Raw genomic sequence first — 19,712 nt, forward strand, 5'->3', positions numbered from 1 at the left:
CACTCCTTCAACGTCATATACCCGAGATAGCTGACTAGAGGTTTCAATTCCAAACACTTATAACCAGGCAATGAAATCCACAGAAAAGTTTAAATGGATAGAGGCAATGCAAGAGGAAATGGCCAACATGCGAAAGCATAACGTATGGCATCTTGTTCCACTTCCTAAAGACAAGACTCCACTAGGTTGCAGGTGGATTTTCAACATTAAAAGTGACAAATTTGGAAACGTTCGTTTTAAAGCTCGTTTAGTGGCTCAGGGTTATCGGCAAATTAAATACGATACCTATGATGAAACCTACTCTCCTGTAGCTAACTTTTCAGTAATAAGGCTCTTTTTCTCTCTTTTAGTTGCACACCTTGGATGGGCAAATATACAATGCGACGTAAAAAGTGCCTATCTCTACGCTCCTTTATCAGAGGAAATTTATATGTCCCAACCTCAGGGTTTTGTAGAGCGAGATAAAGAAACTTTTGTGTTTCGTTTAGATAGAGCCTTGTACGGTTTGCATCAGAGTGGGTGATTATGGTACTACGAGTTGGATAGAAAACTATGTAACCTAGGGATTATCAAGTTTGAGTGGTGTAATTGTGTCTATCGTTTTAAAGATTTTGTCATTCTGTTGGTTTATGTTGATGATATAGTTGTGTTTGGAAAAAGTGATGTTCAGGCCAAAAGAATATTAAACGTCATGAATTCACATTTTGATTTGAAAATTTTAGGTAAAACAAGAAAGCTTTTGGGTGTGGAATTTGAATATGAGAACAATAGTGTTTTAATTCATCAGCAATTATATATAGAAGACATAGTTGATCGATTTAAGTCTTTTAAAATACAAATTACTTCCCTTCCAATAGTAAAAGGTGTGAAATACTCAAAGTCTCAGTACACAAGAAGAAACGACTGAAATGATGAATTATCCTTATAGAAATATTTTGGGATGTCTCTCGTTTCTTTGCAATCGTACTCGTTCAGATATAGCTTATGCTGTTAACATATTTTCTCAGTTCCAAAGCAATCCTGGTAAGTTTCACTGGGAAGGATTACTTAAACTTTTAGGATATGTTTCCAATACCAGACAGCATAAACTTAAACTGGTATGCAAGGAACTGAAGCTCAATATATATTCAGATTCGGATTTTGCTTCAAGCAGGGATGATATGGTGTCTATTGGTGGACAAATAGCTTTGTTGGGAGAATCACCTGTATCTTGGCATACATTTAAAGAAAGGGGAGTGAGTTTGTCTACTATGGAGGCTGAATTTATCTCCATGACTGAATCAGCAAAAGAATTAGTTTGGTTTAGAAATATTTTGGATGAATGCATTCAGTTTAAGATTGCAAGTAACTATGTTTCGAAACCAATATTGTTTGCTGATAACATGGCTGCTATATGTTTTACAAAATCACCCATTGAAAACTCAAGGACAAAACATATAGATGTGAAACTATTTTTCATTTGTGATCTATTGAACAGGGAAATTTTTGATTTAAAATATGTTCCAAGTAAAGATAATCTGGCTGATCCCATGACAAAACCACTCACTAAGCATAACCTGATAAGATTTTGTGGAACAATTTTCTTATGAAATTTCTTTTTGTGTGTATTTAAATTAAAAGTTTTGTTTATTTGAGAATAATATGTTATAAGTCATATTATGATGGATATTAGGTAAATGTAAAACTGTATAGTGTTGAATGTTGTATGAGTGACCAGGGCTCTGGGTAAAAGTATTGAGTGTGTGATCATACATATGTCTTTGTATTATTTTGTAACATGTTGGACTTTCTTGTTATGGTAAATTTTTGAATAATGGGATAAGATGTTCCGAAAGGAAAATTTTTCTTGAAAATTTCTGAATTTAATGAAATTGTGATATTTATTTATTCTTGTTTTGAATTTTGTAAAGATACTGGCATTCAGTTTTTATTTCAGGTCGGAGATGATGATGTGGGGGGCATTTGTTGGAAAATATAACTTATTGTAAACCTTTTACTGCATCATCTCTCCTCCTTGAAATGTTTATTTAGTTTAGTTCTTATTTTAATGTAATATAGTAGTTATTTCTACTTCTTTTTCTTACTGCCACTGTTTGTGTTGAGAATGGACTGTTTCAACTTAATTGAGATGCAAAAACGAAACATGATGTTACGTCATCTGGAAAGCCGATTCGTGCCGATAGCTGATTGGTTGCCGTGAGATGACGTCATGCCTACTTCTGCTATAAGTATCTCGCGTCGCTCTGGCTCAGCCCTCCTTCCAGTTCCTGCTTTCCTGGCACTTGGGTGTGCGGTTTCCAGCCCCTTCAGAAGGATGCGTGCAGTCCGGTGAATAAGTTCCTTGGTTCCTGTATACAAGATGATTGTTCCAGAATAAGTTCCTTGGTTCCTGTATACAAGATGATTGTTCCAGAATAAGTTCCTTGGTTCCTGTATACAAGATGATTGTTCCAGAATAAGTTCCTTGGTTCCTGTATACAAGATGATTGTTCCAGAATAAGTTCCTTGGTTCCTGTATACAAAATGATTGTTCCAGAATAAGTTCCTTAGTTCCTGTCCACAAGATGATTGTTCCAGAATAAGTTCCTTGGTTCCAGAGGCTACCATGTGAGTGACTGCTGTTGGCAGCATCCATGTTCTTCATAAAGGTGGCATTTAAAATACGTTAGCGGCGATTCCTCGTGTTCAACTAATGTACACGGAGTTAGGCCGGTTTTAAGTGCTTTCAAGAACTTGATTTAAATTTCAGGTGTTTTCTTGACCATTGATCATGGACTTATTGAATGTGTAGCCAATTTCAGTTGAAGCTGCATAATTACTGTTCAGGACATTTTGTTTGTATTGATTGCGTGTTTCTGGAGACCAGGTAAAAATATTATTTGATGAATGATGGTTATATTATATTTTTCCTAAGACTCTGATATTGTTTAAATTTATTTTCTGTGTATTTTTTTATTCTTTATTATATTGTTAATAAATTGGTTAAGTTTGAAACCTTTTTATTTTCTTCAATGTCTGCACAACATATTATCTCAGGGAGCTTTTATTGCTACTATTGGTAAAATGTTTAATTTTATAAACTTTAAACTTTGCTTTAGCATCAATTAGAACAACAGATTGTTTTATATTTGATTTTCTAGACTGTGCCATCATAATACACTGGTTATCATAAATTAAGGAAAACTCACAAAAATAGCGATAACTCCCTCAAAAATAAGCCAAACCGTGTAAAATTTGAATATGTTGCCAAGTAAGAGTAGCTGAGTAAAACTCCAATATACAAATTAGTGGCGCTGCACTCGGAATACGTCATCTGCGAGGAATATAAAAGTCCATGTTTCAGAGCAAGCCACTGCTACTTTCGATTTGTACCAAACGTAATTTCGCAATTTTCTCTGACTTTTCCTTACTTCAACAATAGTATAAAAAAATTCAATGACAAAATCTTTATCTTTCAAATATTCATTAGAACTTAAAAGCTTATCTTTTAATTCTACAACTTTTAAACTGGAATCTATAATCCGGACCTCAAAGCTGCAAACTTTCTGTGCATAGGCGTTTACGCGTGCACGTAAGACCTTTACGGCTGCGAATATGGGTGTGCGCATGCACATAATACGTTTACGCATGCTCATTAGATGTATAACGGACGGTATAAGCTAAGCTAAAATTATCTAATTCAGTTAATGTTGCAGATTGCGTTGTTCCTTAATCTTCGAATTCTTATTATTTTTTGCAGACTGTTAGAGCAATTTTATAAAAGTAAGCTTGAACTTTCGATTATGTCAAATAGAATTTCCGATATACATTTACTAATATGGCAAGGATCTACAAAGCAAAAGTATGTTTCGAAGTCCATTCAACAAAAAGTGGAATTGCTGCAAAAAATGGATAAAGGTATATCCTTTGTTCGTTAACCATTCCGAAATCTGTTTATCAAATTCACGCTGCTGGGGGGGGGGACGCCGCGGCACGCAATGAATCGGAAATTGATCTGTCAGCACTATCTTTATCTTCAGGACAGATTTTTTTTTTATTTGGCTTAAAATTCCTTACTAAATGTAGTATTTCATCTCGATGTACTCCGTTTTTGATATGATTTAAATAAAGTTCCTCGTCATTATAATTCGCTTCCGATAGTGAAGAAAGTGACACAGAGCTTATTGAAAACGAAAAAATTTCGATTGACAAATTAGTCGGTATTCTCGACACAGCAATTATAGGACTTGAACAGCGGAACTTTGTAACTAAACAAGAAATTATGTCTGTTTAATAGAATTAAAGAGAAAGTGTTATCACATCATACTTGCCAACCTATGACACTCAAAAATCAGGAGATTTTTCACAATGTTAAAAAGACTTTTTAAATGATAAAAATATAGTTTTTAATAATGAATGAACTTTAAGTAGTAACTAATTCTTAAATGCAAGCAACACAAAAATACCTTACACATAAAAAAATTTTTACTACACGCATCGTTTAAGAAAAGAAAAAAAAAAAAAAAAAAACACTTTAATCAGTTTTCGTACAAATGTTATAAACAGTGGCAGATTTTGCTTTCTTTAAGAAAAAAACTTCATCATTGTGTTCACAGCAATTGCCACGTAGGCCTGCTTTCGCTAATAAAAGTTTTTCTAATGTGCCATCTCTAATATTAGATCTAAATTTAGTCCTCGTTCTCGCAACAACACTGAGGATCCTCTCACACTCTGCATTACTATAGGGAACTGTCAAGATGGCCAACACAATTCTAGACAGTTCACTATATTTTAAAATTCCATCAGCACCTTTCAGTTTTGCAATTAAACTCCACTGGGTGTCAATCGTAGCTGATTTTATAACTTCATCCAAGTTTTCTAATTGTAAACTGCTGTTATGCAGCTGTTGGAACTGTTTCAATTTTTCCTTCCTTTTAGAACTCCTTTCAAGATAATAATAAATATCAACAATGTGTTCATCCACATTTATTGGTAAAGAAGTTGCCCCTTTTTCAGCTGCTAAATTTAAGAGGTGACAGGTGCACCTCATAATCTGAATTTTCCTTTCTTAAGATACCTGCAACACCAGCCTTCCAAGCCTACCAAAACTGGTGCATTATCGGCACCAAGTGCTAAGCAATTATCCAGAGTGCCTGCAGTTTTCTTTTAAAGTTTTAATAATTAACTGTGCTATATTAAAGCCTGTCAAATGTCCTTCTAAAGTGGGAACATAAAGTAAACTGCACTCAATTTCTGAAGACTCTGGATCAAAAAAAGAAACAACAATTGGATACATTTTGAATCGGTATTATTGCTTCCATCAGTAGAGAGGCAGACAGGAGCTGTTTTAATGCAATCAATAACTGAAGATTTATTTTTCAAACCCATTTCTTTAACAATTGCACCTGTTTTGATTCTTGCACCTTGAGTATTTCTTAGCGATTTCACTATCGGGAAACATTTTTCTAAATAAAGCTGCAGCGTGATCCGATGCATTCAGTGGCAGGTTGTGCTCCAGTAAAAAGGCAGAGAACAGACATTCTGCATTAATAACTTTTTGGTCCTTTGTTTCCGAAGAAAAATTTAATTTTTCGTTTTTTTCAAAACAACTCATGTTATCCTTGTGTTTTTGTGTACACACATGTTTGAGAACATCCGCCCTTCCAACATACGAAATCGAAAAATCGCAACGACAGGCGGTACACATCGCAAATTTATTACATTTCCTTGAAGAAATAATGGAAGGAAAGTCAACTGTGTACGATTTTTGAAACGTACACGAGTATTCCACCTTTCTCGCAGACGTAACAAAAGATGATAATTTCTAAAACTATTTCCCTAAGGCACGTGTACTCACACAACTCAGGACAAAATGAATGAAATAACTAAAAAGAACGTCCAAATAACAACTTGCTTTGTCCTCATTGGCTAATATATGCCAGCTGACACGCTGTGGAGCTCGAAGCCCATTGGAGAACTGGAGAATGACGTTTCTGGATACGTATAATGCTCTCACTCACAAAGCAGAAGCTATCTGATTCGCAAGGTTTTGTTTTAGATATAATGTAGAGAAAATTCAATTGCTTTCAGACGTCCAAAAGCACTTTTTTTATACCTATAACAAAGTATTAAGCCAAGTTGCATAAAAATTGTGAGAAATTTTAAAAATAAGAAAAAGTCGGGAGAAATATATTGTAAATCGGGTTGGCGGGAGAGCGGTCGAAAATCGGGAGTCTCCCGCCTAAATCGGGAGAGTTGGCAACTCTGTCACATGAAACGAAGCAACTTAAACAACTTTCATTTATAGAAATGTTTAATAAAGTAAACAAATAAATATTAAGCTTTTTCTTTTTGTAAATTTTGATACCCTTTAGATCATAATTGTTCTTAATTTCATAAATTACGGTTTCATATTTTTAATTTTGTAATTTCTGCATGCCATCTTACCAAATTTAAACTGATAATCTATAATCCGGAAAAATTGATAATCCGGAATCGCCGAAGTCCCGACGAGTCCGGATTAACGACTTTTGACTGTACAATTTATATTTCCAATCCTATTAATATTTAAATAATTTAACTTAAATCAAAATTCTGAACATTTTCTAAATTTTCATTGTATAACAGTTTTCCCTTAACAGATATTGCAAGGAAATTAATTTAAGTAAAAATAAGTAAAAAAAAGAAACTTTTCTGAAATCAGGAAGTGGGAAATTGCTTCATGCAGTCATTCGTTAAAAGTAAAAGCTTAAATAACCGGCATACTCGGAAATTGCCGAATATCTGAAAATTCTGGATAGTCAAGCGTAACTTTAAAAAGAGGAAAGGGGGATAGATTGTAGCTGTTTTTTAGATTTTTCAGCTAAATAATGCTTTTGACATTTCGATAGGTGAATTATATAAAAAATGGAACTGAAAAATAATCTGCTTAGCAAGCACAGTAAAACTTTTTTATCTCTGCGAAATATGGCAAACATTAGTGCACAATACGTGAGCCTTAATTCTTCCGCACGTAGTTTTATGTAATCAGAATCAACAGCTGCCGGTATTCGGACCGTCATGCGCCCATGTGGCATATTTATCATTGAGCAGGACTTGTCGCCGCTCTGTGCAATATCCATACTACACTCATATTGATTAATAATTAAATTACCGGAATAGAATCATTCTTGCTTGGATTGGTAGACCGCAGAACTTTTAGTCCTATTCAATCCAGGTTGGAAAGTGACCAAAAAAAAAAAAAAAAAAAGTCAGTCTGTTGCTTGCTTTGCTGCAAACTGTAATGGTTTCAATATTCGACATTTTGTGTAGAAAGGGGAGAACACCCAACTTGCGTACTGCTTAATGCATTGGCAAAAAAAAAAAAAAAAAAAAAAAAAAAAAAAAACTATTTTGACTATTTGATTACTTTCACTTTATTTATGCCATTCTGAATATTATTCCTTAGAAAACTAATCTCTGTTAAAACACGCCCATTTTTGAAGTTTATCTATACTTCAGCAGTTACTGTATATTATAAATATTCATACATATGCTTATGCTTATAAACGAGAATGTAAATTATTAGAATCTTGATAGAAATTCAAACGTGTGTAGTATTGGGTGGGAGCAAAAGAATACAGTATTTACTGGAATTTCTACCGCTTTCACAATTCTTTGACCAATAGAACAACGTGCACCTGTCTGTACTTGCGCACAAAGGTTATGTTATGCAGAGAAAGGGGCGAAAAGCGATTTCTGGGAGTATGATTCACCATCTGACGATCCATATAAGGAAGAAAAGTTGTTTATTTAGTTTCAGCTTTGGTACAGGGAAAAATGTGTTCTCGTTTAAAAAAAAAAAAAAAAAAAAAAAAAAAAAAAAAAAGCACTAAAAACAAAAAATAAGTGCTTCACAGAAAAAGTAAGCACCTATAAGGGCTTTTACTTTTTATCTTCAAATATAAGGACTTATAAGCACTTGTAAGGACCGCTACGAACCCTGTATTACTATCACATAACATATACACCAACTCTTAGTACCTCTTCATATAATGCTGATATAATATTATGATGTGTTTTTAAAATCATCCTCATGCAAGACCAAGTTTACTATGTTCGATGTTATGTTGCCTACACATGCATTTTTTATACAAGGCACAACTTTAATTCTTTAATATTTTCTATATTGGCACCATCAAAATCTTCCCCTACTTCAACACCATCAAATCCAAAGTCTTCACCAACTTCAAAGATTTCTTTGATCATATTCTTTTGATCAACCAAAAATATTCCTTGATGTTCACATGTTTTTACACAGTAAATTTAAATAACATTTTAATTAAAACTCTTGCACCTTACATAATAGAATTTCTGTAACTAATTCTGAAGTAAAATCTCACATTTAGCAAAAGTTACTTATAATTTACTCTTAGATTTGCATTAAAGTACGAATTTATAAATTAAAAGAATCTACATTTGAATCAACATGAAAGTGTTCTTCATGAAATAAATATACAAAGAATTACTTGAAAAATTCTGCATAAGCTCTTTTCCTAGGTTCTAAAATTCCAAACTTCCAACCTACTGATGTAAGTAATCCACAAACAATAGCAATAGTTAAATGCTTTTTGATGTAAGAACGATACAAACCACGTAATTGAGGTTTGCTTAGCTTCTGTACACTGGCTGATGACATCGCAAAATCTGAAAATTAATGGAGGATATATTATTTGCTTGCAAGAAAAAAATTGCAATTGATTTGAAATCAATATTGCTTTGGAAAAATAAAACAAAGAATCCCTATGAAAAGAATTAAAGGCATATTAAAAAAAAGCAAACTATTGATTAATAATAAATTCATAAGCAATTTAAAATCCATCTAAGTTATGTCTATAAATGACCAACTGATAAAGCAAAATTTTATACTTTTTATACATTACAACATACTTCTGTTTAACATTCCTATCCTGTACCGAATACATTTTAATTATGCATTTGTTGCAAATGGGTGCTTACAGTTTTAGAAAATATACCAAAATTGCTATTGTTTAGTATCGTTATCTATTATACCATACCTTATTGCTCTTTGAACTACTACTCATTACGAACTTCAACAATGCTATTTTTCAAAGTTCGGTAAGATTGATTTAATACACTGGGATAGGATACACATCTTGTTCTATGAGGTTTCTTCCTTGTGCTACAAAATGTACACTGCCTGGATTTAAATTTCACTGGTATATGTCCAGCGTTATTTAGTTTTTCATCTGGCACATGAAATTTGTGGTTTTTTACGTTAATGGGGGGGGCTTGGTCTTTTTGGCTTTGTACGGATCATTCATTTCCCATTCATATTTATTTTATTCGTATTTCGTCCCAAAATATTCAGAAAATATTTCAAATTTAAATAAAACTTTTACGCAATTTCTATTTTTAATTATAGCAAAGTATATTTACATTAAATTTAAATCACAGGAAAAAATTTATAAAATTACAATACTAGCTGGGAAGCAAGTGTGGTGATGTCAGAGAAAGGTATTTGGAAAAGAAAGACCTTTCTACTGGGCAGGTAGGTGCATGTATTGTTTAGTAATAAAATAACTCTGTGGTTTCAAAGCCTTTTATCTATATCCGGGTAAAAATAAACATTCCTATTTGAAAAGCAAGCGAATGCCATTGAGAAGCAAACGTCAGTGGTTTCAAGGCGCGACCACCGAGCCTCTAGAAGATTGTAAGCATTGTGACACAATGCTCTCTAGTAGCGCAGTGGTCGCGCCCTGAAACCACGTAGCAAATGCCATACATATAGAAGTTTTTTTTTTTTTTTATATATATATGCAGTTTAATTACTGCGATGTTTTTATTGCTTATGATAGAAATCACGATGTGCGATGACTAACTTTTGAAATTTAAAGTTGTTTATATTAATAAAAAGAAGTTATTTTGTCTCATCGAAAACGAATTTTAAAAGGCATCCGATCTGAAGTATTAATACCTAAAACATATATGATTCTACAGTCATTTTGTGTTATTTAGATGTAAAAGATCAGTAATCAATTCATTTTCATTCAAAATTTTTGGAAAAAAGAGGAGAAAAAAAATTCGGAAAAGGGTGGTTTCAGGACACGACCACCGCGCGTCAAAGGGTTAAAGAAAAAAAAATTCAAAAACAACAGGTTATTGGGCTGAGGTAATCAGGTCCCCAGAGTGACCAGCACAAATAGGTTATGGTAACCAGGTCCCTAGGGAACTAGAAGCACAAGAATCCAGGTCTCTGTCTACCAAGTCAACCAAAATTTGCAAGAAGTCCAATAGAAGAACATGCTTAAGCAGTAAGGTACAATACTAGGTTCTTTGCAGTCGTACTCCTCCGGATATAGCTTATGCTGTTAATATATTTAAACTTTTAGGATATGTTTCCAATACCAGACAGCACAAACTTAAACTGGTATGCAAGGAACTGAAGCTCAATATATATTCAGATTCGGATTTTGCTTCAAGCAGGGATGATATGGTGTCTATTGGTGGACAAATAGCTTTGTTGGGAGAATCACCTGTATCTTCGCGTACATTTAAAGAAAAGGGAGTGAGTTTGTCTACTATGGAGGCTGAATTTATCTCCATGACTGAATCAGCAAAAGAATTAGTTTGGTTTAGAAATATTTTGGATGAATGCATTCAGTTTAAGATTGCAAGTAACTATGTTTCGAAACCAATATTGTTTGCTGATAACATGGCTGTTATATGTTTTACAAAATCACCCATTGAAAACTCAAGGACAAAACATATAGATGTGAAACTATTTTTCATTCGTGATCTATTGAACAGGGAAATTTTTGATTTAAAATATGTTCCAAGTAAAGATAATCTGGCTCATCCCATGACAAAACCGTTGACTAAGCATTACCTGATAAGATTTTGTGGAACAATTTTCTTATGAAATTTCTTTTTGTGTGTATTTAAATTAAGAGTTTTGTTTTATTTGAAAATAATATGTTATAAGTCATATTATGATGGATATTAGGTAAATGTAAAACTGTATAGTGTTGAATGTTGTATGATTGACCAGGGCCCTTGGTAAAAGTATTGAGTGTATGATCATACATATGTCTTTGTATTGTTTTGTAACATGTTGGACTTTCTTGTTATGGTAAAATTTTGAATAATGAATAAGATGTTCCCAAAGGAAAATATTTCTTAAAAATTTCTGAATTGAATGAAATTGTGATATTTATTTATTCTTGTTTTGAATTTTGTAAAGATACTGGCATTCAGTTTTATTTCAGGTCGGAGATGATGATGCGGGGGGCAACCCATAATCGGAAATGATCTATAATCCGGACCTCAAAGCTACAAGGTCTTGCGCGCATGCATCAAAGTGACACATGCGCACAAGAGCTTTGTGGCTTCGCATATGCGTATGCGCATAATACGTTTATGCATGTGCGTTTAATGTATAACCTAAAATTATCTAATTATCTATTTCAGTTAATGTTGCAGATTGCCTTGTTCATTAATCTTCGAATTGGATCCGGCTTATTATTTTTTGCAGACTGTTAGAGCAAATTTATAAACGTAAGCGTGAAATTTCGATTATGTCAAATACAATTTCCGATATATATTTACTAATATGTAAAGGATCTACAAAGCGAAAGTATGTTTCAATCTCCATCAAAGAAAAAGTGGATTTGCTGCAAAAAATGGATAAAGGCATATCCTTTGTTCTCTAACCATTCCGAAATCTGTTTATCAATTTCACACTGCTCTGCGGCATGGGGGGAAATGCCGCGGCGCACAATGAATTGGAAGTTGATCTGTCAGAACTATCCTTATCTTCAGAGCAGATGTTTTTATTTTATTTGGCTTATAATTCTTTACTAAATGTAGTATTTCATCTCGATGTACTCTCTTTGATATGATTTAAATCATATCAAAGACTATATGGAGTCTATAATTCATCGTCATTATAATTCGTTTCCGATAGTGAAGAAAGTGACACAGAGGTTATTGAAAACGAAAAAATTTCGATTGACAAATTAGTAGGTATTCTTGACACAGCAATTATAGGACTTGAACAGCGGAACTTTGTAACTGAACAAGAAATTATGTCTGTTTATAGAATTAAAGATAAAGTATTATCACATAAAATGAAGCAACTTAAACAACTTACATTGAAAGAAATGTTGGCTTTAGTGTAGAATTGTGTGCCCCTTCGATTGGTGACATTAAAAAAAAAATTTTGCCGATGAGACCTCGCTTCTGGTTACCACGATAGTTTTAACTTTGTTTTAGCTTCCCGGTTTTGTTTAAGTGAAAATAGATTGATGTGTACATGGACATATTTAAGGCAGTGCGCAATGCCGAGTTTGTGCAATTCTAGGATGTTTTTTTAAGTAAAAACAGATCAATGTGTACACGGACACAAATCTTACACAATTCTTCAACTTCTTATTTTGCTTTTGTGTAGCGGCCATCTTGCAATTGTGACTTCCTGGCGCCGATCTTGGCGTCAAAAAAGAATCGCCAATAAACAAAGGGGCACCCAATTGTAAACTTTCACCGAAATGTTTAATAAAGTAAACAAATATTAAGCTTTTTTTTTTTTTTTTTTGTATATTTTGATACCCTTTAGATCATAATTGTTCTTTATTTCATAAATCAGGGTTTCATATTTTTAATTTTATAATTTCTGCGTGCCATCTTACCAGATTTAAACTTATGATCTATAATCCGGAATCGCCGAAGTCCGGACTAACGACTTTTGACTGTATTGTTTCAATACTGCCATCAAGCATCACATTTTAATTACACACGTCCACATTTAGTCAAAAATAAGATCCTTACCCTTTTTGTACAACTTTTAACGAATAAAAATGTTGGTTAACATTTATTTTGCTTTGCAAGAATTCTAAATAGCAAAATAAGTTTTCTTCTCCTTCTGAATTTATTTAAAATAAAAGTAATGTCAGCTGTAGCCCAATTAAATTGTTAGAGATATACTGACATTATTTCAGGCATATCAATGACTAGTATAATGGATGAAACCTTAAAGTAAAATTGTTCATAAAGACATAATTATCACAATTAGCTCTAGTTAGGTGGTATATATGTATGGTAATTACTTGTTTTATTTAGTATTTAAACTGTTACTGTACTTCATGCATTTTCTACCTCTTTTCAACTAAATTATTAACAAATCATGATATCTTTTGCCTTTAGTTCAATTTTAAAATATGTGCTTGCAGAATTTGACAGAAAATGAAGAGACGGTTGATCTTTACATTATGGTAACTTGGCGATTTTTTGGCGAAAATTTGGCAACCAACTCTCCTACAGCAACCCTCTATTTTTTTTCCCCGCCGCCATTTTGTCTTCAAGAAGTAAAGACATGTTTCTTTTCTTTTTATCTACTGAACACTTCTTCCAACAATCTACTAGCCGAATTACACTTATGCTAGAAATTTTATCAAACGAAACTGCTTAATCATGACAAATATTCACTGCAAAATTGGGAAAAAGTGCACAATACCATACTCCTTACACGTTTTTCAAAATAACACATACAGATAAACCATGTACATGCCGACTTATTTTTACTTAAAAAAAAATCCCAGAATTGCACAAAAATGGCATTGCGCACACTCTTCACTATATCCATGTACACTGCTTTTTTCTCATAAATTAGAAAAATTTCACGAAAATACATGACAATTTTCTCAATCTTTAAACCCGGTAAAAAGAACATATATGAAATTACCTGATCGCGAAAAAGTATTTACCCTTTACAAATATGAACATTTCTACGTATAAAATAAATAAAATATCCAAAAACTTTTACCTCTAAATCATCTATTACATTATCCACGTCACCAACGAATTCATACCGCAAGCATTACAAATACTTAGTATCAAATATTTAAATTATTTTCATGCACGTTTATTTCAACTTAAACGTATACTAAATTCCTACAAACATAAAATTCACAAAATAACTATCATTTAATTAAAATATCACTAAACCATGTACACGTCGACTTATTTTTACTTAAAAAAACATCCCAGAATTGCACAAAAATGGCATTGTGCACACTCTTCACTATATCCATGTACACAGCTTTTTTCTCATAAATTAGAAAAATTTCACTAAAATACATGACAATTTTCTCAATCTTTAAACCCGGTAAAAAGAACATATATGAAATTACCTGATTGCGAAAAAGTATTTACCCTTTACAAATATGAACATTTCCACATATAAAATAAATAAAATATCCAAAAACGGTTGATCTTTACAATATGGTAACTGGTAGTTTGGCGACATTTTGGAGGCGATAAAGGTTACTACCTGGGACTTTAGTAATAATGTGAGCAGTACTCAGTTCCGATTACGCATTATTTTGTGTGGGGGAAATGAGAGATCATGGGATATGTCATGTGATATTAATGGACGAATTACGGTTCTTTAATCGGAAAAGGGGGGAATTTGGACAAGTATCTGTGGATGTATATTATTTTGTATTAAGCTTCATTGTGTGTTGTGTGAAGTAGGGTTGAATAATTTTGGGATTGTACGGCGCTGTCTAAAGTGAATTGTAGATGTGATAAAGAGAATTTTTTTTTATCAAATTCTATCAAATTCGGAAAAAAAATCGTTCAGTAATTTTATTGAATCCATAATAAAAGTGTATCCACCATGTAAGGAAGATTCGGAAGAAGATTAGGTTAGTTAGACTTTGTTAAGAATGTGAGTAGTATTCAGTTCTGATTACACATTATTTTGTGTGAGGGAAATGAGAGATCATGGGATAGGTTATGTGATATTAATGGACGAATTACTGTTCTTTAATCGGGAAAAAATCTGGCAATTTTGTATTTGGCTTTATTCTGTGTTGTGTGAAATAGTGTTTGTGAATTTTTGGATCCCATGGCCGTAACTAAAGTGAATTCGAAATGGGTATTTAGTGGTATTGAAAAGGATAGTAATAAATGTTTTTTAAGGTTGTGCGAGAGAGAAATAAAGATGTTTTATTATGTTATTTATTTTACCTGGTATCTTGCTTTGAAAGATAAGTATGATTTTAAAGATTCTGAAACAGAGGTAAGAAAAGTGTATCCGCCACGTAATCAAGATTCTGAAGAAGATTAGGTAAGTTAGTATTTTTAATTATTTGAGGATATTATTTTTATGCATTGTTGTAAATGTAAGGTGGAAAGGAATTTGGTATTATTGGGAAAATTGTTATTAGCAATGATTTAGTTTAAAGTAATTAGGATTGTAAGGTAATTTTTATTAATTTAATGTATGTGCTCATTTATATTTTAAGTAGTGTTTTTGAATTTAATTATATTTTAATGAAATGATAGTTATTTTGTGAATTTTATGTTTGTAGGAATTTGGTATACGTTTAAGTTGAAATAAACGTGCATGGAAATAATTTAAATATTTGATATTAAGTATTTGTAATGCTTGAGGTATGAATTCGTTGGTGACGTGTATAATGTAATAGATGATTTAGAGGTAAAAGTTTTTGGATATTTTATTTATTTTATATGTGGAAATGTTCATATTTGTAAAGGGTAAATACTTTTTCGCGATCAGGTAATTTCAGATATATTCTTTTTACTGGGTTTAAAGATTGAGAAAATTGTCATGTATTTTCATGAAATTTTTGTAATTTATGAGAAAAAAACAGTGTACATGGATATAGTGAAGAGTGTGCGCAATGCCATTTTTGTGCAATTCTGGGATGTTTTTTTAAGTAAAAATAAGTCGACGTGTACATGGTTTATGTGTATGTGTTATTTTGAAAAATGCGTAAGGAGAATGGTATTGTGCAGTTTTTCCTAATTTTGCAGTGAATATTTGTCATGATTAAGCAGTTTTGTTAGATAAAATTCCTAGCATAAGTGTAATTCGGCTAGTAGATTGTTGGAAGAAGTGTTCAGGAGATAAAAAGAAAAGAAACATTGGCGGGGAAAAAAATAGAAGGTTGCTGTAGGAGAGTTGGTCGCCTAATTTTCGCCAAAAAATCGCCAAGTTACCATAATGTAAAGATCAACCCCAAAAACTTTTACCTCTAAATCATCTATTACATTATACACGTCACCAACGAATTCATACCGCAAGCATTACAAATACTTAGTATCAAATATTTAAATTATTTCCATGCACATTTATTTCAACTTAAACGTATACCAAATTCCTACAAGCATAAAATTCACAAAATAACTATCATTTCATTAAAATATAATTAAATTCAAAAACACTACTTAAAATATAAATGAGCACATACATTAAATTAATAAAAATTACCTTACAATCTTAATTACTTTAAACTAAATCATTGCTAATAACAATTTTCCCAATAATACTAAATTCCTTTCCACCTTACATTTAGAACAATGCATAAAAATAATATCCTCAAATAATTAAAAATACTAACTTACCTAATCTTCTTCAGAATCTTGATTACGTGGCGGATACACTTTTCTAATTCATTCAATAAAATTTTTGAAAGATTTTTTCTGCGAATTTTTCCTCCACACTTCCTCCGCTAAATAAAAAGCAAACTTCTCTTTATCACAATGCCTAAATACCCATTTCGAATTCACTTTAGTTAGGGCCATGGGATCCAAAAATTAAACAACACTGTTTCACACAACAGAGAATAAAGCTAAATACAAAATTTCCACATTTTTTCCCGATTTCCCCCCTTTTCCGATTAAAGAACCCTAATTCGTCCATTAACATCACATGACATATCCCATGATCTCTCATTTCCCTCACGCAAAATAATGCGTAATCGGAACTGAGTACTGCTCACATTATTACCCAGTCCCAGGTAGTAACCTTTATCGCCTCCAAAATATCGCCAAACTACCAGTTACCATATTGTAAAGATCAACCGAAGAGACTAAAGTAACATTTCAGGATGAATATGGCATTCTGCTGCAAAATTGATAAAAGGAATAATGAGGAGACATATTAAGAAGATGGGCGGAGCACGATGCCAAGTTTATAGAATTCTCAATTTTTTTTTTTTTTTAATGAATACAGGTATGCATACAGAGTCGAACGAAAAAATTTACAGAAGGATTTTGTGAAAAATATGTTTTATTTTTTTAGTATATAACATCATTTATTAGTCCTTCTTTAATAATTAAAATTTTTATATTAAATTGTAAAATTGCATTTTCTTTTTATATGTTTCTTTTGATATGTTGACTTCTGATAAATATCAATAGTTTGGCAATTTTTTTAAACAGACAAAAATTACCATCTTGCACACAAAACGCAACATTCAGCTTTCTAGCTTAAAAACATTGCCAAATTTCACCAACGTGGTTAATGCTTCAGTACCTAAAGAAATACTGATAAATTCAAATATTTTTAAAAGTAAATTTTTTTTACCACTAAAATTTCACATACATTAATAGGTAAAAAAGTAAAATACAAGAATATGCTTTTATGGCAAACTTTGCAATTAAAGGTACTTTTAATTTTTCTGTGCTGATAGTTAAGTCTTGGGTTTGATGATAGGCTAATAGGATGGTTACATGATTGGTTTTTCCCATGCATAATATGAAAACGAGGCATTTTCCTTCAAAAGTCTTCCATGAATGCATTCCTTACCTTAGGCAGACAGCCCTTGTGAGCTCTGCTACATTCCAATAAATAAGTAATCAATTCTTAATTTGTACACCATATTTTGCATATTAATCAAACAACAGAATTTCAAATGCTCTTAAAAATTACACGTTTCCCAAAATGAGGAGGAGAGGGAAATAACGAAGTAAAATATTAATTAGTTGAAAATGGAATTTCATTATAATTTTGAGAGCAGATTCTTTAGCCTTCATAATATACATAAATTAAAAGAAATAATTATATATATTTTCTTTAAGATTTTAATGAACTTGCCACACTAAAAACAAAATTTTTATTTGCGGCTTACAATAAGTTGCCCTCACTTTGATCGCCCTAACGACCTTCAAACGTGAGCATATGTAATGAAAATTCTGACGGATAGATATGCTTTCCGAAGATTAAAAACAACTTATACATTAAACATTATTATTAAAGAATGCAGTATTTACCACGAAATTTAGCTCCTTTCAATAACCTTCGCAGATTACAATCTGTCTTCCAGAGTAAGTTGAGTTATATCACCTCTGCTCAGGTTTAATCGTAATGCTTCAGAATTTTTTCCGCTCATAAAAAAATTGCATTTAATGGCAAACGAGTATTACAAAAGAGAAATCCACGTTTAATTTCAATTCTGAAACTACTTCTAGTGGAATTAGTAGTGGAAATATTTCTCTCTTAAAATTATGAATGACATTGTCGAATATAGTATGCATATATACTCACTAGTCTGAACACGCTTTTTTACTTAGCTTTTGATAACAATCTGAAAGGAAAAGAAAGAAGAGTAGCGTAGTAGGATGTGTGGGAGGGGCAAAAAAAGAAAGTCAGGTCCGCGTTTAATGGGGGGGGGTGAGGTCAGTGCAGCGGGTGACAGACCGCAGAGTGAATTTAGTGTGAATAAATCATATTAAGGTTGTAATTCTTATGTTGGTATGACGTCATACGGGTACCGATGCTTTTCACCGGGATCGAGGGAGAAAGAGAGAGTGCTAATAAGGCTATTACTGTGGTTTTGTACTGAATGAAATCGCTAATCGTTTAATATACTCTTGAATAAGTTCGATTTGAAGGTCTCTGTGAATGTACAGTCGGTCACAAAAGAATTCGAACACCGGTACGCGTATTTCCAAACCCTACCCCACTTTTCGAATTTTTGACGTCACGGAAATATCGACTAGTTTCACCTGGCAAGACGCCTACCCCACTTTTGACTACTACGGCGCGCTTTCGAAAGAATTGTGCTCCCGGTGTGTTTAGGTGCTAATTGTGAGATTTTCGCAATTTAAATTATTATGAGTGGCAATTTACGCAAAATCTTTCGTGAATGGTTATTGTTTATCGCCGTAGTGTATTTGAGGAAAGAGGATCACTGCTGATGTATACATTAACAGTATGAAAAATCTGAAAGGTGATACTCGGCAATAAATGTGCTGCATTTCATCGCAAAATTCAGCGACGCCAGTAAAACAAACGAAAGTGTTCGAAAAACTTATCCACATCTGAAGCCACTATACAAAAATTGTATGTGTGCCAATACAGCAATTTAAATAAAAAAAAAAAAAAAAAAAACCCAATTGCAGAAAACTTCAGATCAAGGAATAAGAAAGAATTGCAGTGCCTCTATGTGCTTAAAAACTACGAAGCATTCTGCAGACTTTCGTGCCAAAATCAAGGTTGACAAATAGATTAATACATTTTATTGTTTCTTTTAATGTATATATTTCAAAATTATTAAAATAACTTGAACAGTTATTTAATTGCTTAAAACAGCAATAAAGTTCATTTATAAAGATATACAAGGAACTTCATAATTTACTGCTTTGGTGAACAACTGAAATTTACTAAATTACCTAACTTTATAACATTAAATATCTTCGTAACTGTGGTATTATGCTCTGTTTTATAAAAGCTTAACTACTTTATTCATTTGTTATACATTAAAATATTTTCTGATTTATTTACCAAATGTGTAGCAATTATCAGGATTACTAAATGTATTAAGAATTTCCATACATGCTTGTGCAGTGTGATTGCATGTTTGTGTAATGAACTTTGATTTTCATGAACGAAAAAGAAATACAATCTCCGAATAAGTACTTTTTTG

The 19,712-nt window shown here is 32.4% G+C and overlaps 1 protein-coding gene across 3 annotated transcripts in view; it reads right to left on the reverse strand.

Moving 5' to 3' along the window:
- The window catches only part of cype (cytochrome c oxidase subunit cyclope), a 29,603-nt gene extending 11,389 nt beyond the window's left edge, over positions 1–18,214 (reverse strand). For all 3 annotated transcript variants that reach the window (XR_015043412.1, XR_015043413.1, XM_085824995.1), the window contains exons 1-2: positions 18,058–18,214; positions 8,487–8,664 (exon numbers count right to left, since the gene is read on the reverse strand). Coding sequence is in view for 1 of the 3 variants with exons in the window: in XM_085824995.1 (XP_085681121.1) it covers positions 8,487–8,656 (170 nt within the window). In the remaining 2 variants the exon portion in view is untranslated. The remainder of the gene's footprint in view (positions 1–8,486; positions 8,665–18,057) is intronic.
- Positions 18,215–19,712: the final 1,498 nt, after the last annotated feature.

The sequence above is a fragment of the Stegodyphus dumicola genome, chromosome 10 (assembly GCF_044657685.1).
Source record: "Stegodyphus dumicola isolate Sdum_Otavi_A_Nest chromosome 10, ASM4465768v1".
Lineage (NCBI taxonomy): Eukaryota > Metazoa > Arthropoda > Arachnida > Araneae > Eresidae > Stegodyphus > Stegodyphus dumicola.